General features: G+C 46.3%; 2 protein-coding genes and 2 long non-coding RNA genes across 7 annotated transcripts in view; 3 read left to right on the top strand and 1 right to left on the bottom strand.

Annotated features, from left to right (window-relative positions):
- The window catches only part of COPG2 (COPI coat complex subunit gamma 2), a 114562-nt gene extending 113167 nt beyond the window's left edge, over positions 1–1395 (top strand). The window contains exons 22-24 of the mRNA XM_043590465.1: positions 140–278; positions 534–632; positions 1111–1395. Of these exons, the coding sequence (XP_043446400.1) occupies positions 140–278; positions 534–632; positions 1111–1241 (369 nt within the window). The 3' untranslated portion in view covers positions 1242–1395. The remainder of the gene's footprint in view (positions 1–139; positions 279–533; positions 633–1110) is intronic.
- Positions 1396–1696: 301 nt separating this feature from the next.
- On the bottom strand, positions 1697–15715 carry MEST. Of its 4 annotated transcripts, none has more exons than XM_043590469.1 (13): positions 15416–15433; positions 12350–12456; positions 12098–12252; positions 10325–10404; positions 9862–9939; positions 9591–9727; positions 9355–9413; positions 8039–8079; positions 7191–7261; positions 6848–6949; positions 6225–6301; positions 3919–3982; positions 1697–2987 (listed from the first exon to the last, which is right to left on the bottom strand). In XM_043590469.1, exons 2-13 carry the CDS (start codon positions 12373–12375, stop codon positions 2870–2872), a joined length of 1008 nt encoding a protein of 335 aa, XP_043446404.1. In that variant the 5' UTR covers positions 12376–12456; positions 15416–15433; the 3' UTR covers positions 1697–2869. The 4 variants fall into 4 exon arrangements, 3 of the variants coding, with proteins under 3 accessions (XP_043446404.1, XP_043446402.1, XP_043446401.1); XM_043590467.1 differs by lacking the exon at positions 15416–15433 and adding an exon at positions 12824–13053; XR_006298678.1 differs by lacking the exon at positions 12350–12456 and adding an exon at positions 5893–5971 and having other exon boundaries at positions 2940–2987; positions 15416–15648.
- LOC122488748 lies at positions 2983–6857 on the top strand. Its single transcript, XR_006298680.1, has 3 exons — positions 2983–3327; positions 6355–6502; positions 6696–6857. It is a non-coding gene; the product is annotated as an uncharacterized LOC122488748 (long non-coding RNA).
- A 1081-nt stretch (positions 15716–16796) lies between the features above and the next one.
- On the top strand, positions 16797–20102 carry LOC122488743. The gene is made up of 2 exons (XR_006298677.1): positions 16797–17138; positions 17764–20102. It is a non-coding gene; the product is annotated as an uncharacterized LOC122488743 (long non-coding RNA).
- The last annotated feature ends 508 nt before the right edge of the window (positions 20103–20610 follow it).

Raw genomic sequence — 20610 nt, 5'->3', positions numbered from 1 at the left:
CTACTTTAGTGGTAGAGTTTATCCTAGGCTCCTGCAAAGGATATAACGCGGAATGATAAAAGCATGCTAATTAGTCCCTTCGGTCTGGGCTGTGTACCGGAGGGCCTTCGTTTACTGACCCCTGCTTGTTACCTACTAGCTGGAAGATCTCGAAGTGACTGTGTCTGACCATATTCAGAAAGTCCTGAAGCCTAACTTTGCTGCTGCCTGGGAAGAGGTGGGAGACACCTTTGAGAAAGAGGAGACCTTCGCCCTCAGTTCTACCAAAACTCTCCAAGGTGAGAACAATTTTGCTCTCGGTGCATTGCAGTATAAAACCTAATAGGCTTACTTATTATTCCACAGTAACTCTTTAAATATCTCATAACCTGTTTCACTGCCAAGGCCAGGATCCCGTCTGCATCATCTAATGGAATCAACCGGGTTCTAGTCTGGTAGCCTCCCTCCACGGGGCACCCCTTCCATCCCCAGCACGTGCAGGGGCAGACCCCCAGGCTGAGCCTTCCTGACCCTCTTGTATCTTCTCAACACAGAAGCTGTCAACAACATCATCACGTTTCTGGGCATGCAGCCATGTGAGAGGTCAGACAAAGTGCCTGAGAACAAGAACTCCCATTCCCTCTATCTGGCAGGTAAGAAACCTCCATCAGAGTCTCCCTTGGTATGGTTGCAAAATAGGAGGGGGTGTGCAGGGGCATCTCGTGCCCTGCTACGGTTCCATTATCCCATTTATGAGTTATAATTTGAAGGCCTGTTCACATGAATAATTTGTTTTAGCTGTTTAATTATTTGCGTATCCTTAACGTTGTTCTCCGAAGAAGTAAATTTAGCCTAAAACACGTAAATCTCTCCCGCACATACCAATGCTACCACTTCCCCACCTTTGAGTACTCCAAATCCGTATTATTGAGTACCTCCTATGTGCCTGGTATCACGGAAATATAAAAGATTGCTTAGAATTTGTCCACAAGATTCAATTCTCACCGTAAACACAAATCTCTAGAAAAGCTAAACTAAACTAATAGGAAATGCAAGCAGAGCACGATATAGTTCATTATTCAGAGCTTCTTGTGAGGTCTTAAGTCAGTTTTCCTTGCTTTTTTCTCTCAGGTGTATACAGAGGTGGCTATGATTTATTGGTGAGGTCCAGGCTGGCCTTAGCAGACGGAGTGACCATGCAGGTGACTGTCAGAAGCAAAGAGGGAACACCTGTAGATGTTATCTTGGCTTCTGTGGGATAAACTGTCACTGGGCAAGATGAAGTTGATGGCACAGTTCACTGTCAGTGGGCTTTTAGACTAGTGGCATGAATTTCCCGGAATTTGACTTTTAAGGATTAATGTTCTTTGGAGAAGCAAATTAAACATTTGGCCCTGAGCCAGCAGATCAAGCAAATATCTGTTCTTGTGCATGTAAATTTCTTTTTTCTTTTTTTTTTTTTTTTTTTTTAAATTAACACTTGGTCAACTTTGGTATGATAGTACAGCTTTGGGTGATGTTGCAAATCAAATACTATCCTGTACCCCAGCTGCTTAACTTCATCACATTCTTTAATCTAATGTGTGTCTGAAAGCTCCTGACAATGTTGGAAAGCTTTTATCCCAGAGGGGTGGTGGGGGAGGGGAAGCCGGAGTCCACTTTTGTCAAAATTCATTTTTATTAATAGAAAATAAACACTTATTCCAGTTTCAGTCGCTATACTTCAAGTTGCTAATAAAAAAAAAAAAAAAAGAATTTAAAATAATCACTCAATCATCCTGTTTTGACTAAGACAGTGAAGCTGTGGCTTAAAAAAAACGTATTCAGCACCATTTGCGCATAGGCCTTTCAGAATTTGTTCTTAAAGTTTCAGAACTTTCCTGTCTACAAAGTACAGGAATTACTGAGCTACGAGAGGAAGCTTCTCTAGGACAACCAACGAGAAGTTAAGTAATCGTCATAAAAGGAATCCATGTACATTCAGCACGGTAACTTGGACTATACAACGATCCCCTCCCCTCCCGCTCAGGAGGGACATGCTTCTAAGCACTGAGGTATGAAGAGTCAGACTGTTATTTGCTGTTAGAATTAGCTAATAACAGTAAATCTCTGGCAAGGATGCTACTGGTCCTTAACATCCTGTGATTTTAGGAAATTCTGTAAATAGTCTGGGTTTAATTCAATTTACTCAGAAATGAAACCTGTTGAATAAGGTTCACTACTCTGCCAGAGTATCTGCTGGTTTAGTATCCTTATAAAATACATATAATACGTGCAGGTAAATCATAGTATTAAAGTATACTTAGAATACTGCATATTCAAACCAAAACCTAGGTCAACAAAATGCCTATAATTAAAAGCAGCTGATGGAACGAAATCCAAAGTTATGACAAGGGCGACTCACTCTCACTAAGCCGTGTTGCTTAGAGAAGTTATGAAAGCGTGTGCCCTTACGGCCATGTGAGGACAGGTAAGGAGACCCCCTCTCCTCATTCTTTACCATAGGATTCCAATCGAGGATGGGCCAGAAATGAGCATTTCTAAATATTCCAGAAAAGTCCACAGAATTGTCAGAAAGACCTTCAAAACGTCTGTCTTTCTGAATCTGTGAGTAGTCATGCTCATCAGAATTTTCTGATAGCACAAAGACAAAGGCAAGTCCAGACACTCGCTCAGATGTTAGACGAATGGGAGGTGGACTGTTCGGGCCATCCTTAGCCAGAGCTTCCGTGGGCTTTTTACTATATGCTGATCACAAGTGAGTCAGGTGGACTTTTGTGAGAGAATAGCGTTTGGTGGCCAGGACCTCTTTTGGGCATTTCTTTCTAAGTGGAATACACAACAGGTAAGGGAGTAGGGGAGGTAATACAGGGAAGCTACTCTTTCCAGCTCAGAAGGAGTTGATGAAGCCCATATATGCATTCAAGAAGCCCATGGGATCCTCTAGCTGTGGATAGTGGCTAATGTGGTCATCCAGAATCGACACTGTGGACCGCGGCAGCGTTTTCCTAGTGGAAGAGAACAGCATGTAGGTGAACTTGAGGCTGGAGGGAGGGGAGGGATGCAAGGCAGTGGGCAGCCCCAGTAAATGCCCTTACGGACATACCACACTGGAAGGAACCAACAAAGAGCTTATTCACCTTCTACTTTGGAATTGTATCTTAGGCGGGTAAACCTGCCAATTCCATTTATGACATAAGCAGACTAGTTCTTAACTGTTCATAACCCAACAGACAACAACTTGAAAATGTAACACTTTGCAACACCTGCCCAGGCAAGAGGACTTCCAGCTCCTTAGAGAAGCATGAGGCATCAAACGAGTGGGCCATTCAGAAACTAACCGTCCAAGTAAAGATAACAAAAGGCCTTCCTTAACCCTGGCAGGAGATGGGGCGGGACGGGGGGGGGGGGGGTGCATTCTGTTTAGAATTAAATGTACACTAGTTACTACTGGGTTGTTTCTGCTAGGCCGTGTGAAGGTATGGGACAGTCTCATGTGACATAATCAAGATTTCGTATTCCAACACCTTCTGAGTAAGTTAAGCACCTAGAGAAAATAACAACCAAGGAGAAGGCACTTTTCCACAGTGAACTCTTCTCAAGCTCTCCTTACGGTCTGCTCAGCTGAGGTCGAGGAGTTTTACAGTCAGACTAAAGCAAACATTTAAAACAGATCTACTTCCGTTCCTTGGTTCACATGACAGCTTTTTCTTACCTGTACACCTAGGAGTATGTGGTAGCCATGACAGTGAAAACAGGCCATGTACATCAAGACAACGTAAACCTGAATTTTTTCATCTTTCCATTTACGAAAATAAGACTCCCCAATTCATCTTTTTATGTGTTTCCTAGATGAACAGCCAGTGAGGGCAGAGACAGCGGCTATCCTGTTCACCACTGTCACCAGGAACAAAACAAAGACCCCTGAGGGAGACTCACCTGTACAGCTCCAAAAACTCTGGATAGGGGTTTACGGGATCCAGTGGCCCATAGATAAAATGAACTAGGAAAGAGAAGAGGAATGAATTACTAAAGGTCTCAAATGTATTCTCCTACCCCTTCAAAAAAATTGTTTTTCCAGTCTTCACTGAGAAATAATGGGCATGCGTCACTATTTGAGTTTAAAGCATACAGCATGACGATTTGGTGTGTGCACTTTGTGAAATGATTACTGAAACAAGTTAACATCTACCTCGTATAGATACGATGAAAAAGGAAAAAAAATTGTTGTGATGAGAACTCTTAGGATCTACTCTCTCAACAACTTTCTTGTTGGCTATAGTCATCACGTTGTACGTTACATCCCTAGTTCTTACTCGTAAGTGGAAGTCTGTACATTTTGACTGCTTTCCTCCAGCTTCTCCCCCGCCCCACCTCTGGTAACCACGGATCCAATCTCTTGTCCTCTGAGTTTGGGGGAGTTTTTTTAAATTCCACAGTATGATCTCCGTAAGTGAGATCGTACAGTATCTGTCTTTCTGTCTGACTTCTCTCATTTAGCATAATGCCTTGTAGCTTCATCCACGTTGTCACAAATAGGAAGATTGCCTTATGGCTGAATAATGCCCACTGTATACATACATATATATCACAACTTTTTTATCCATTCATTGATAGATGGACATGCAGGCTGTTTCCATGTCTTGGCTATCATAAACAACACAGCTGTGAACACAGGGGTGCAGAAACCTTTTCGAGTTAAGGGTTTTCATTTCCTCTGGATGTATTCCCAGGAGTGGAGTTGCCAGATCATAGGGTGGTTCTATTTTCATTTTTTTGAGGAGCCTCCATACTATTTTCCACCGTGGCCGTCTCCATTTACAATCCCACCACCACTGCACAAGGGCTCCCTTGCTTCCAAATCCACACCAACACTTACTGTTTCTTGTCTTTTTGCTGATGGCCATTCTAACAGGTGTGAGGTGATATCTCATTCTGGTTTTAATTTGCATTTTCCTAATGACTAGTGATGCTGAACTCTCTTCATGTACCTGTTGGCCTTTCCTATGCCTTCTTTGCAGAAGTATCTATTCGCGTCTTTTGCCCAGTTTTTAATTGGCTTATTTGTTTCTTTGCGATTGAGTATACACGTTCTTCATTCATTTTGGATGTTAACCTCTTGTCAGATACATGGTTTGCAAACATTTTTCCCATTTGTTGATGGTTTCTTTACCTATACAGAGCTTTTTTAGTTTGATGAAGGTCCCACTTGTTTATTTTTTGTTTCTAAGTATCTTTTTAAAAAATTTTTTATGCTTAGGGGTGCCTGGGTGGCTCAGTCAGTTAAGCGGCCGACTCTTGACTTCGGCTTGGTTTTTGAGTTTGAGCCCCGTGTCGGGCTCTGTGCTCACTGCGTAGAGCCTGCTTCCAACCCTCTTTCTGGCCCTCTCCCGCGCAGGCTCTCCCTCCCTCTCTCTCAAAAATAAATGTTAAAACAAATTTTTTTTTAATTTTATGCTTAGAAAATCTAGCTCCTTTTAATGAGTAGGCTATAAGGAGCTCCTGGGAATAAGCCTAACACTTAGTCCATTTGGGACAGTTCTCCTGTACACAGCCACTCAGTCCCTCCTCCAGCTCTTCTGTGCCTGGACCAAGGGGACTAAGCCACACTGTGCATGTTCTCCTCCTATGAATCCAGGATGCCATCATTATTTAGGTCTCTCTTCAGTTATAACTGACCGCTGACGTTTTAAGTCTTGGGCACCAGCTACTATGGATGAGACACTGCACTGAGGTTTTTCTTTTTAAATCTATAAGAACGAACAGACACGCGAGCACAAAACACCTCCAGCCTCTCAATTAGCATCTACACCACCTTCTGTTGAGGCACCTCAGCATTTAACGTGGCAGCCGCTGACAAGGCCCAGCACGAGAGCCGGCCCAACTCCCACTCCTGACAGTGACCCCAACTACCTCTGCAGTGGCATCTCCCTGTTTTCCACACTTCACTCTACACCTCGTGTCACTGGTGTCCAGATGCTGGGAGTAGGGCCTGCCAGATTAAATAAGAGATGCCCCGTTAAATGTAATTTCAGGTAAGAAATGATGGTTTTTTTTTTGGGGGGGGGGGTATAAAGATGTCAAAATACTGCAAAGCACATACTTATTCTAAAAAAAGTACTTGCCGTTTATATGAAATTCAAATTTAGCTGGGCGTCTTGTATTTGTATTTGCTAAATCTGGCAATTATTTTAGCTCCATAGTCCCTCAGTATTCCTGTCAACACGTAATACAGAAATACTCACTGGGAATAGTTACAGAAGCAAGAGCTCCCACCCAGCGTCTTCTAAACTTCTTCCTCTGGTTGATGTACTGTAAGAGACTACAGGACAGGTAAGTCAGCAAGAGTAGGACAAGAAATCTCTACTGTTACAGGGATGCAAAGGCATCCTAAAATGAAAGCCGCCACAGTCTCACTTGAACCGCGGCCTGAGGATGCTTTGTACAAGACAGCGAGCTCTCCCGCTCAGTCCCTGCTGCAATGGGAAAGACACGAAAAAGGAAGGGACTTGTGCCTTGGGAGGTACGAGGCTCCTTTCGCAACTATGATTAGACATTCTGAAGCACTTTAATATTAACAAAAAGCCCAAAGTAGGATTTGCTAAACTCAACTGGCCGGTTGCTGAGTTGGCATTGGAATTTGCAGCCGTTTATCTAAACTCTGTACCACGTGGCTCCTGCTCAGGGCTCACTATTCTCCACTTCTTTCTTCTCAGCGCAGGACTTTCTCGTTTGCCTCACAGACCATAACGGACCCCCTCGTGAGAGGGAACAAGCTAGCAAGGAACAGAAGGAGGAATCCGACGGCTTTGCCCACTTTCCCAAACCAGAGCTTCTCTGGAAACCAAAACAAAGTGTTTTCTCTTACCTGTCGATGACTAAGTTTCCGTCATTGTTGCGGATCCCTGCCCACATGTCCCACAGCTCGCTCTCAGAGGGGCGGGTGTACGGCCCAAAGACTGGGGTGAGACTGAAAGAGCCCGAAAGAGCAGAAAGACACAGGTGAATGTTAAAGAATCCAGAATGTTAAGTATGACTGGAACCTCACGGGTCACAGAGTCTGACCCTTAACTGATTTGTGAATTTCTACTACCACTTCCCTGGCCAATGGCCAACATCTGTGTCTTAAAATACCAAACCCTGGCCCGGAATGTTAATGGCAGCTTTTCACTACATTGTTCCCGGGCTATAGCGAATCAGTAATGACTCACCCTCGGGAGAATACAAAGAAGTTCATCAACCGTGTCAGGATGGGTGACAGCACGCCTCCATCTTTGAGGAGCTGTAGGCAAAGAGGTAAACATCAGGAATTTAGAGAAAGAAGACCACTAACCAGGACAGAAGTTTCACATTAGGAATTTAAAAAGGACTTAAGCCCAATGTCCTTCGACTGGAACATTCCCTTACTGGCTTTTCGCTTCTTGTTTTGCCTACCTGCTCTCTCACGGAAGGCAGACCTATTTGTGGTTCCCTTTAAGATTACCTTTGTACGCTTCACTACATCCCTAAGACTTCTAACTGACGTATTCAACTTTAGGATCTGATCTGTTCAGACAACACGCTAATGACACAAATCTCTAGATAGCTGTGTTTCTCCAAGTATTTGTTGATCTCTTCTTCTCAGAAAGGAGGCTTTACCTAGAAACTGCTTCCATTGCTGTATCTGCGGATACAGAAGGAAAAAACTAACTTTATTAACGTAAATTCCTGAGGAGAGCATTTTAACTACAGCCCATTACAGCAGGTATGGCCCTTATAAAGGTCCTAGCATTATTTATGTTGGTATAAATCTTGAAAACTCAAGATTTTGGGGGCGCCCGGGTGGCTCAGTCGGTTAAGCGGCCGACTTCGGCTCAGGTCACGATCTCGCGGTCCGTGAGTTCGAGCCCCGCGTCGGGCTCTGTGCTGACAGCTCGGAGCCTGGAGCCCGTTTCGGATTCTGTGTCTCCCTCTCTCTGCCCCTCCCCCGTTCCTGCTCTGTCTCTCTCTGTCTCAAAAATAAATAAACATTAAAAAAAAAAAAAAAACCACTCAAAATTTTGTCACTGGAGTAGCCAACCTTTTGGAGTAGGAGAGGACGGTGAGTCTCAGGAAATATACCTATAGGAGAAGAAGAGACTCATGTTAGTTATTTACCAACAAGTTTAAGTCAAACACAGGCTCATTATCGGAGACTATCTCCCGATTTACTGTCACATTTGGGGCCTTGATTGCCAGAAACGATAAAATAAACAAAACTTAGTTCTTTCCTCTAATTATTTCTCCAGGGAATTCTCTGTTTAACAGGTCAGATTCTGTCCTGCTGGGATTACTTTCCCCACTGTAAGTTAGAAAAACAGGGGAAAGCTAATGTATGTGATCGTCCATAATGCTGACTGAGCCTGACTTCCCTTGGCCTTTCTTTCCATTCTTCACAGTACCTAGTATTGTTAGTGATTTGGGCTACAAAAGAAACCAGTGGTTTTTTTTCAGGAACTGTAGGTCCCGGGGGGGGGGGGGGGGGGGGCGGGGGCGGGGAACCAAAAAAACCTAGAGTTTCCTTTTCCATTTTTCTCCGGAGTCAATGAGAGAAAGCCATGAGCATCACTGATAAAGGGAGAGACTCCCGTCCGAATCTGCCCTTATGCTATTCAGGGGACATCCGGATATTCATGGACTTACAAGTCAGGCTCAATGGCACACAAGGAAAAAGAACCCTCTCCAAAAGATTGAAGCAAAGGCTCAGTAATTTCTAAGTGAAACTGGCATTACCATCAATTAAGAGTTTTTGGGGGGGCGCTAGGGTGGCTCAGCACCTGACTCTGGATTTCAGCTCAGGTCATGATCTCACTGTTTGACAACGCAGAGCTCCATCTCACAACCACGGAGCCTGCTTGGGGTTCTCTTTCCAGAATAAATAAAAATAAACATTTTTTTGAAAGATTTAAGAGTTTCTGGAACAAACCACAGGGTATCAGAGGCGCCTGTGGTTTCATCACAACTATCTGCATAAACCCACTGCAGTTGCTGCAGCGAGTGCTCCCCTCACGACCAACCGTGGTTGTTGCTAGACCCACCCACAGATCTTGCTGCGCGATGCATTTACAAAGAAACACGTGTTACTGTAACGCAGCTTTTTATTAGCTGTTTGTCGACACGAGCAGTTTCTTTCGTGATCCTATTTGTTTTATTTTCCATGTTTAAAAACGTTCTGAGAAAGAGTCGGCAAATCTCATTAGAGATTTCGTGGTTCGTGGCATAAGAAAGGTCAAGATCCTCTGGTGTAATTATGTCTGCCTGCAATATCATGAGATTACTGTTTAGATGTCGACCTGATATCTACATGTGGCCCTTTGAGGCTACACCTCACTTTCCGCCCACCACCACGGCAGTTACCTCCATTTGACAGACAGAGACTCTTTATGGTAAGCCGACCAGATCGATTCTGCTTGAACCTAGAAATGGGTGAGGGAAACACACATCTAACTCAGTGGACACACACCAACGCAGCAGCTGAAGACAAACTCCCAAGAGGGAAAAGGACTAGAAAGAACCCAGGAACAATTTATTTTTCCCAGCACTTTAAACCAGTGATACCTGTGAGCAGTACTGAAGTCTACGACCTCACTGACCTATAGAGCAGCTCCTGAGCAACGATATCTCCATAGTCATGAGACAAAAGGTTGATCCTGCGGTTCTGGAGCCCCAGGTGCCGCAAAAGTGCCTCCACAATGCTGGCCTGCTCAAATATGGAATAGTGATGTGGTCTCTAAGGAGAAGAAAGCCCAGATATACAGGATGACGTCATGAGTGCTGATCTGTCTGCCAGCCTGACCCTCTGTTGTCATCCAACACCACCCTTCCACCAAAAAAAAACACCGGTCCCATCTAGATGCCGCTTACCGGTTTGTCACTGAAGCCAAAGCCCAAGAAATCAAGGGCGATCACTCGATGAAACCTTAGGGTCAGACCTTCCCAAATCTACAAGAACGAAAAAGAGGATCTGGATTTTGTAATCCTGCGCTCCTCCAACCTACAGTACAAGAGCTTCATCCCCATCTTGACTTAACAAACAGACTTTGATAAAAAAAATCTCATGAAACCACCACAGGCCCACAGATGATCCTCTTGGTTTACTCGTAATCTCCATTCAGGGAAAAACGCGAGCATTTTTAACTTGTCAATGATCCTTTCCAGATCACCCAAGGGTTTTCTACTCTCGCACAGTAAATGAGAAACAGTTCTACATTTAATCCTGTTTTATTAAGCAATTCAAATAGCTAAGAACCTTGCAGTCCTGATAACACAGTCCTTGATTTTGGATTTTTAAAAGATATAGTAGGATCTAGAAATCTGATTTCATTACCTTGTACCAATCATAGCTGGATGTTGGAAAGCCATGCAAAAGCACAACTATCTCAGGACTTCCAACCACACCCACAGAGTCTGGGAAAAAGGAAAGAAATCAGTTAGGCTGGCTGCCTTAAAAAATAATCTTGAAAATATTAAAAGCTACATAATCTGGTATAAAGGACAAGAAACCCTGCCTAAATTAATGAAATAAAAATAAATTCATTTTTAAAATGCAAGCTTACTGCTTTACGTAAAAACAGGCATTTGATGATTTTCTTTTCATCTGTATATTAAAAACTTGTAAATAGCACACTTTATATGAAAATACTTGAAGGCAATCTGCTTAATTCCACTTAGATTTTTTTAAAGTATTTCCCCATTTCTTTATATTACCAATATGTAAATTGTTTTTCACAGTAAAGAGTAAACTTGCACAGTTAGAAGTATACCATCACAACATAAACACTACAGATTTTTTGTCCCTTATTAATGGCCTCACAAAAATTCTCTGAAATATGGCAACTCTTCCTCAACCTGGTGGACACCTTAGTTTATTCTATTTGTCCAGCACTTTTATTTCCCCCAGGGGAGACCCAATCCAGTATCAAAAGCATACTGCTCAAACTATTAAAAGTTCTAACAAGTATAAAAAAATATTAATACAGACATGAACATTTTCTAATGCACAGGCATCTTTTAAATTAGGCAAACATTTAAACAGTGAAAGGTCTTGTTAAAAGTATTAGATTTAAAACGGACACATTCATACATACTGCCAGTGGCGTGAGATTTGAGAAGGTTTGCAAAAATAATTTAATCAAAAGCAATTAAAAATATTCTTGAGAATTAAAGAAAAATTCTTGAGAGTCCATGCAAATAAAATCATTCCGTTTACAAGTAGTATAGTGTGAAAATACATGGAAAAAATAAATATGTTAAGCATATACGTGAAGATTTCCCTTCAACATTGACTATGTGAGACATTAAAAAACTAGAAACAATTAAATGACCGGTATAGAGGAAATTATGTACTTACTTAATTGAATACAGCAAATGAGAGGAGGTCAGGAGCAATAATGAAAAACGGTTTATGACAAACATTTTTCGTTATTGCTCTTGACCCCCGCCCAAAAGAAATCTTTCCCAATCTTGTTTCACAATTTCTTTACCTGTAAAAGGGGTTAATAGCACCTATATCCAAGTACTGTTGTAAAGATTAAACGAAATAATGGAGATTGAAAACCTAATCCAATGACTAGCATATGATAATTACTTGACAAGGAGCAGTCATAATAATTATCATCAGCAAATTAATTTATACAAGGGTATAAGGCTTAAATCGCATTTAGTTACGCATGCAACAAATCATCTTTATAGAACACAATAAAATGAAATCAGGGACGGAGGGAAACAGAACCAACGGTAGGTCTGCTGAATACCGTTTATATTACCCGACACTAGGGGCGCTCAAAAGAGAAAACCAATATCTATCAATACAAATGAGGCTATGAAGAAAAATTATACTGAAAAGTCAGTTCTACAGAAATTGAAATTAATTCCACCGCCCCGGCACCGCCACCCCCCCTCCCCAGCAGTTTTCTTGGAGCTTCCCTGCTATGGAGTTAATGAGGGGAATTAGTTCACTCCTTCAAGCACACTGCCCAGAAAATGGGGCTTTTCCCCGCCATCACTGAAGGGCAACAGAGACCAATGGACACCAAATGAGTACCTCAGTGGGACCTATGGGATCTGTACACGCGGGGGGCTCCAACGGCCCTCGCCTTACCTTGGTAGAAGATGCGCAGTCCCTTGTAGGTGAAAAATTTGCCGGACGACTTCCAGGAGTGAAGGGCAGGGGAAAGCTGGGGGGGTGGGATATGCAGGTAGGCCGCAAGCAGGGGCACAGCCAGCAGACCCACCTGCACCCACCACTCCCTCATCCTGTAGGAAAACCAGAGACCCGAGGTAAGCAGTCGGACGAACCGCACATGCTTCAACACGCCCCAAAGCGGTAAGATGGGGTGGGAAAACTCTGTACCGTGCAGCGACTGCCTGGCCCTCCATATGACGCACGGCAGAAAGTTTACCCAGAAGAACGTAAGCACACCTCTGCCTGCTACGCAGTCACCATAACTGCTCACCATGCTAGGAAAAAATCTATTATTTTAAGACGTAATCTTCCCCCTCTCCTTCCCACTTTAATCCCTCAGTGTGCTTCTCCTTCCTCCCATTGTGCTTTCCCCCGGACGAGAAGAGGTTTTTTTATGTGAAGTCAAAAGAAGTATTGTGCCCCTTTTCACTGGCTTTTATCAAAGCTTCCCCAGAAAACAGTAACGATTTCCCTCATATTGACACTATAAGCTCTACCCCCCCCCAACCAGTAAAGTGTTATATACAGATACACAGATGTAGTTTTTTACGAATGATTTTTTAAAAAGCATGTCGTAGTATCCTCTGTCCTTAAAGCAGAGAGCCGTTTTTAATTTTTTTTAATATTTATCAATTCTCTGACCCCAGTGAAGCCCCACTTGGTCCTGCTCTCTCGATCTGTGCTGAGAAACGGCTCCAGGTAAACCGTCTGTGAACGTAGGACCCTCGGTGCACTGCGTATTCCAACATAAGCAGCTTTGTCATGACCCACAGTATCTAATCTCCTGAGAGCTCAGGGCAGGAGATTATATTTCTGCTCTACTGAGCAGACTCTTGAGGAAGCCCCCATTTATTTAATTTTTTAGGACTGCTACCTCCCACCCTGCACACACCTCAAAAAAAAAAAAAAAAAAAAAAAAGGCAGAGCTCATACCCAACATCTGGAAATTGCTTTGGTCTCTGGAAAGAAAGGGCTGGCTTGCATACCCAACCTTCTCATGCCCAGGACTTCAAAGGTCCGGGTCAGTCAAAGGTCCAGGTGAGTGCTAAACGGGAATTAGAAATAGTTCTGTTTCTAGCTTATGCCTTCGAATAGTCACCAGGGAGAGAATCAGCAGTAGAATGGAAGGGCTCTCAAAATAACCAGATTGGAAATACTTTCTAAAACTAAAGTAAGAGTTGTCAAGAAAACAGAGCTTACAAATTAGGGAACCCAACTGTTAAAGCCCCGCTGGAGACAGCTTTGTGCGAGTACACAGACCCTTCCACCAATATTACCTGTAGACTGGACACAACCCCTACCCATCACAAACTGATCCAACTCACAAAATACTTTTTTTTTTTTTTAACTCTAAAACAAATAAATAAGACTGTGGTTCCACAGTGGTTAAAAAAAAAAAAAATCCCTCAAAAAAATCTGAGCAGCATCTCTCTTTTTTAGGCATCACTTAGGGCAGTCTTTTTTTTTTTTTTTTTTTTTCTTCCTCCAAAGTAGCTGTCCATAAAACAGACCCAATGATTTGGTCGCACCTTTCAAGTTAATATTACGATTCCAAAAAGTGCCCGCAAACATGATAATTATTATCACAATTTTCACCCCCTAATTGTGGCAGGCTACAACCCAGTACCTCCTTGAAAAATGAGATGACAAAAGGCATCAGGTTTAGCTATCATTAGCTATCATCTGTCCTGTACTTCAGCTCATACATTTCATCACCGCCACCCCCCCCCCCCCCAACCAGCCGCCCCAACCTGGGCTTCTTCATCTCATTCATTCAGGGGTTTCAGCAGACGCATATCTGCAATGACTCAGCACAGAGCCAGGGAGGGGCTACTAGAGGAGCAAGCAGAAGGCTGCAGGGGGCGGGGGGGGGGGGGGGGGGGGGGGGGACAACGACTGTATACTTTCCACTCCGGACACCTCCACCCTCTACACCTCCTCTTTTACTCCGAGAAAGGAAAGAGGCAACCTTTCAGGAAGCCGTTTTCTGGTTTCATACCTCCGTAAAAATGCCTCTAACACCATTTTAGGATTTTTAGCAGGGAAACAATCTGGCAGTCAGTAGCCAAAACGGGTTAAACATTTTTTGACCAAAATCCCCATTACTTAATGAACCACGAGTCAAAAGTATAAATCCTGCAAACCCCAGGAGCAAACCTTCTGGAAATTAATAACCTCTACAAGCCTTGAATTCTTCGTCTCATAAAGAGGAAAAAATACATTTAAAACCACCAAACGTGCCACCTTACGGCATCGCGCTGAGACTGTGAACTACTGTGTAAACCAATGCAAACAATTCACGTGTAACATTAGGACAGTTTGGTCAAGTAATCATTTTCGCTTGGCTTCTCATTACTGAAATCCGAAAAATACTTACGCCTCGGTGATACGGTACTGCAAGTTCTAGTCACACCTACGCAGTAACTCACGCCACAGCGATACCAGGGTCTTCAAATCCTAAGTCGCGCCACAACGATACTGGGGTCTAGAAATCCCAAATTGCGCCACAGCAATACCAGGGTCTCGAAATTCTAAATCGCGCCGAGATGATGCGGGGGTGTAGAAATCTTAAATCGCGCCAGGGTGACGCCGGGGTCTAAAAATCCTAAATCACGCCAAGGCGACACCAGGGTCTAGACGTTCTAAATCGCGCCAGAGCAATGCCCGGTTTCAAAATCCTAAATCGCATCTGAGCCATACCGAGACCTAGAGCGCCAATCGCGCCAGAGCGATGCCGGGGTCTAAAAATCCCAGAGTCTTAGGGGAAAGCCGGGGTCTAAAAACCCTGAATCGCCCTAGGGCGATGCCGCGGTCTAGAAATCTTAAATTGCGCCAGGGTGACGCTGAGGTCTAGAAGTCTTAAATCGCGCCAGGGTGACGCCGGGGTCCCCAAATCCTAAATGACGCCATGGCAACGTTGGGGTCTCGAACTCCTAAATCGCATCCGAGCGATACCAGGGTCTAGAAATACCAAATCTGGGAGATCTCCAGCCCTGCACATTCTACTGCGTGCAGGAGTGACATCCCCTCCCAAGTAGGCAGACGGGGCTCAGAGGACAGGCAGGCGCGCCCCCCGCCCCCCCGCCACCAGCCCGGGTGGGGTCTTCCCTCACGGGAGTCGAGGTCCGGCAACCCCGGCACGGACACGCACATCCCCACCAGCTGGCCCGCACCCTCTCCCGGACGGCGGCTTTGAGCCAGCCACACCCCCTCGCGCCGGCCGCGCGCACCCACCTGCGGAGGCGATCTCGGCGCACCATGGCCGCGTCTTATCCCATGCCGCCCGGCACACGGGATTGGAGCACCGGGCGCCGCAGCACCCGCGGCAGGCCAGGGCCGGCCGGCAGCAAGGCGCAGCCTACAGCCCGCGAGGGCGGCGCCGGCCGCGGCAAGCAGCGAGCGGCCACCCGGGAGTGCGCTGCGGCACTGCCCGAGGCGCGGCTGCCGCAGAGGAAGGACGGAGAGGCGCTGGTTGCCGCGGCAGTGCCGAGCGAGTGGGCACCGACTTTTAGAGCCCACCCGCGCCCCGCCCCTGGTCCGCCCACCGCGCCGCAGTGCCCCTCCCGCCGCAGCCAACGCCTCTCCCCACCAGCCCTCCCCGCAGCCCTGCCGCCGCCGCAGGGATGGAACTTTCTTCTCACGGCAGCTCCTCTAGGGGGCACCTTTAGGGTTGTCGACCCCGACAGCGCTCCGCTGCTCCTTCACAAGCCCCCCCCCCCCAACTCTGAGCTCCAGGTTCCGCAGCAGAAATTCTCCTCTGGCGAGTTAACGCCACAGGAAAAGGAAGACTCCGAAACCCGAACATACACCCCCACCCGTGGACCACCACCCACAGGTTCCCCAACCCCAGAGGTGGCCACTCGACCTCAGGTGTGGTGGGGCTCAGGGTGGCCAGCTGTGGTGCCCGCTCTCGGTCTATACCACGCCCGAGGCATGGGTTCCGTCCAAAACAGTGGTCTTCGAGTGCCCCACACCTCGCAGGTCCCGAGCTGTGGGCAACCACCAAGGACACAACCGAATGGCTAGGACACAATAAGCTCTGCTGGACCTCCTACCAATCTCATCAGCTAATTCGGGGGGGGGGGGGGGTGGTGGCTAGGAAGCAAAAAGGGCAAAACTTGGGGGAAAGTCTGGGTTCTCTCGCTCAACCGCGGCCATGGCCGCGGCGCCAGGCACGTTTCCTTTGCAGCAGCGCTACGTGGTCGGCATGCCAGAGCCCCGCCGCAGCCCTCTCTCGGCACCCGCTCCCAGCCAAGGGCCGGTACAGCACCAGAAACAATGACCTTCGCATTTATGCGACTAAAACTCCCCTTTTTTTAGAATGCCGACTGAATCACAACGCAAGGGCGCCAGTGGTACGGGAGAGAAGGAAGGAATTTTTTTCTTCATCGATAATCCTTTAAAAGGCATATATTATGCCTTTGAAAAGAAAAGTGTAGAGAATCACAGTGTCTGTGTTCATTTTCTGGCTGTAAACTTAAACTCTGACGAACGCACGCGGGCGGCGAGCGAGCCAGGCAGCCCAAGCAGTGCCGGCTCCCTCCGGCGGGGGCGCTGCAGGCCTCTCTTTCCGCTCGCACCCGCCCGCGCCGGCCGTTCCGCGGCAGACAGCGCAGGCAAGCACACGAGTCGCAAAAGGCCGGTCCCGCCGAGCCCGGCCAAGCCCACCCGGCACCCAACATTGCACAGGGAGCCAGGGGCCGCCAGCCAGCCATAGGAGGAACCACCACGTATGGGCTATCATCGAAACATGTGGCGCAACCCAGGGTACATTTCTAGTGGGGTCCGATTAACAGGGTCGTGAAAGGGACCTACGATGCGCGCTAAGCGCCGGAAATACGGAGATGAATGCGAAATGGCCCCTGCCACAAGATGCTGACCATCCGGTGGGGAAGACAGGCAAGAACTGATGCCGCTTAAATCTTCCCTTTCAGTTCCCGGCAACATTTTTTGACAGGTTGGCCCCCTCCCCCTAACATGGAAGGCCCTTAAAGGCCAAGCCCAAGTATTATTCACCTTTTGTATCCCCAGAGCCCGCCACGGTGCCAGCCACAAAGCAGGCCCCTAATAAATACTGCCTGAATAAGTACAAGAATTTGAGGGCGCACAGGGGAGGAAGTAATTAAGGGGAGGGGGGCGGGTAGTCTTGAATGATGAATAGACATTTACCAGAGAGACAAAGAGCATTCCAACCGGAGGGGACGGCATTTGCAAAGCACCGGAGGCGCGCAGGACCGCACAACCTTTGGGGGAAAGCTGCAAGTCCTTTAGGCCTGGTGCCGACAGGCCAAAAATTAGGCTACAAAGAGTATTTCATCCTGAGGAGTTCGGAATTTGTCCAAAAGAAAATGAGAAGCCACAGATGGATGTAAACCCTTTATGGCTTTAATTGGTTACTCACCAAAATATAAATTACTCTCTTGAAAAGTAGAGGATTACCTATTTTAACTACCACCTTTTAAGGACTGAATTAATTACTTAGCAAAATTTAAATCAGTCAACGGAGTACAGGTTTTCCCATTTTAATGAAGACGACAGTAACAACCTTTGCATTATTTTCTTTTCGTATTTGTCGTCCATAGAACCGTGGAGCCCCACGGATTCCACACTTTCACCACACCAGAAGCACCAGCACCCAAGATGAAGGCGGTTTTGTATTTAATGAACTGAATGCTCACAAAGGATCTTATTCTGAAAGCCACAGAACAAGTGGGCAGATAGGAGAAACTGTTGGGGGGAGGGGTGAAGAGGGGACCGAAGATGCTCTCGAAGGCAACAGGAATTCTAAATCGGGCACTCGAGGGAAACGCTCCTGGACAGAGTGGCTAGGAAAAGCTTCCACGGGGAAGGAGGAATCGAGGGTTGAGGCCTTCGAACCCGGAACTTGGCTTAGGCGAAGAAAACATTCCCATTCGGAAGACCCTCCAGCGCAGAGACAAGGAGTCTGAACACGCAGAGGGTACTATGAGAGATCGGCTTGGCTCGAGCTAGGGAACTGGCTTTCCAAAGTTGAGGGAGGAAATGCTAGCGATAATGCCCCAGGAGCCAAAGGGTTAATGAATTTCCTAAATGTGCCTGACTTACTTCCAGAAAGAAGCTTCCTCCACCAGGGAGAATCTGGCTCAAGGTAAAAAACAGTCCAAGCGTCTGAGAAAACATGTAACCGTACATAAATCCAAAGTCTGCCTCCGGCTTGCTCTCGGTACACCCTTTCCGTTCTTGGATGCAGACAACACACTCGACCGACATCCCATGCAGCGCACTCCCTTGACCAGTAGCTTATCATGCACTCCTGTCACATTCCAACCCTAAGATGGTCCCCCATAATACGTCCTCGGTTTGTGCAAAACATAGCGCGGAACACTCAGCATTCATTGTGCAACAGCGGTGTGAGATCAGCAGGGCTGGCACCGAAAGTTCAATACTCGTATTTTTCTAACCCCAGTCTGAGACCTATACTGTGACAGGCACAAGGCTATTTCTGTAGACAACGAGACAGAACTGGGACTGCCACTTTGAAGAGCCACCTATAATTATGGATTCAAATAAATGGAGGAAGTTCAACATGGGAGAAATTTGGTCGAACAGCAGCACATATTAGAGACTTAGGGCTTTAGGTGACAGTCAGTCAATGTGATATGGCTCAAAAAATGCCACTGTAGATTGCAGAATGTAATTAGAGAAGTACCCAGGATGAACTAATCCTACTCTATTTTGCTAGTTAGACTTCACGGAAAGTATTTCATTCTGTTTTACAAAGCAATTTAAGAGACCCATAAACAGGAGTGCGTTCAGAGAGGATCACCTAAAATGCATTACAAATTATGTCACTGAAGGCATAGCCGCTCTCATATTTTAAGCATGGATCTTCACCAATTTATCCCTAATCCTTACAATAACTCAGTGAGATGACTATTTTCGTCCACACCTCGCAGAGAAAGATACAGCGGCTCAGAGCACTGAGTGTTAGTATGTAAAGAACTGGGAACTGAACACAGATGTGTCTGGCTCCAAAGCTGGCGTTCTTTCCACCACCCCACACTGCCTCCCTGTTTAAAATAACTGGGCATGTTCAGTTGGAAGAAAAGAAGCCTTGTGGAGTGAGGGGAAGAAGGAAATGTGTTAGCAGTCCTCAAATATTTGTGGAAGCAGCATTAGACATTTTATTCTGTATGGCTCCAATGAGTGCAAATTGTAGAGAAACAGATGTCGATTCAACATAAAGAATTTTCCAACAGTCAGGTCTGTCTAGGGAGACTGAGTGGCTCAGCCATTTGGGGACGTGACAGGTCCCCCATCACTAGGGGCTGGGTAATTCTGTGGCAGGTATGCAAGCTCTGGAAGAATGCATGAATGCCCTTTAAGGTTTTCTCCCACCTAACAGGAAACTAAGGATCAGAGAGGTATTGGAACCTGGCCAGGGTGACCCTTCTCCGGAAGGGTCAAATCCACAACTAGGTCTTCCCTAGCTGTCCCTCAGGCCACCGCTCTTTGTACAACGTGATGTTTCAAGCAGAGGGCAAGACAAATTGAAGAAATTATCAACACAGTTACATCAACCGCCCTCTCGGCCAAACTTAATCAATACATCCCCAGAGTGACTGGGTTTTTTTTTTTTTTCCTCTTCAGGCTCATGTCTGGGTAAAAGTCTTTGGCTGCAGAAAGTTCAAAAGATGTGATAGAGAAGCATCGAGGTGAATAATCCGTTAGCCAGATAAAACGAACCTAAGTGACAGCTGTTTCTATAGATTACAATGTCACTGGGCACCCCTAAAGTATCTTCACACACCTCTGTATTACTCTCATAATCCCACACCTGGCGCTGTTCCACTCGTCCGTATCTACAGTCCATCTCCCACACTCACACGGATACGTAGGTTGCAGGATTCCAAATAAAATTGTCTCTTGCATTTTTACAGCTCTTTGCCTTCCACGTATATTATTATCTCATCTGATGCGCACCACAGCCCTCTAAGGAAAACAGCTACCTTCTTTCATACAGACAAGCAATTTCCTAGCTGCCTGGGGAAGAGGGGACTGCCACACGTCACTTTTTTCTTTTTTCTCTTTTTTTTAAACCACTTTCCGCATTCGATTATTCCCCCAGCCTGGATGAGTCAACCCAGAGGCAGGTGTTTCGCTTTTCCTCCATTGCTATCAGCACCTCACACCTTCCTCAGCTGTCCTCCCCCACCAGGCCCTCCAGTGCCCCCCGCCCACACCACTCCTGCAGCGCTTCCTCCCGAGTCCCTGAGTCCCCTTACGACCGCCACACTCGCCTGGCACCGCCCAGGCGGTGGCTCCAACCCCCCGGGGCAAACCCCCCCCCCCCCCCCCCGTCACGGCGCCCGGTGGCCGCGTCCCCGCACCCCACACTCGCCCAGGCCCGTGTGGCTGCCACCTTCCCGACCACGACCACTACGGCTGTC

This window comes from Prionailurus bengalensis, chromosome A2 (assembly GCF_016509475.1).
Source record: "Prionailurus bengalensis isolate Pbe53 chromosome A2, Fcat_Pben_1.1_paternal_pri, whole genome shotgun sequence".
Lineage (NCBI taxonomy): Eukaryota > Metazoa > Chordata > Mammalia > Carnivora > Felidae > Prionailurus > Prionailurus bengalensis.
This window is presented reverse-complemented; position numbering and strand designations above follow the sequence as displayed.

Coding starts and splice junctions, on each gene's coding strand:
- MEST (XM_043590466.1), bottom strand. CDS start 15,441: ATGGTGCGCCGAGATCGCCTCCGCAG. Junction 6,950..7,190: donor TTCTTTGTATTCTCCCGAGG/GTGAGTCATTAC, acceptor GGGCTCTTTCAG/TCTCACCCCAGTCTTTGGGC. Junction 6,302..6,847: donor GGAAACTTAGTCATCGACAG/GTAAGAGAAAAC, acceptor CCTGTCCTGTAG/TCTCTTACAGTACATCAACC.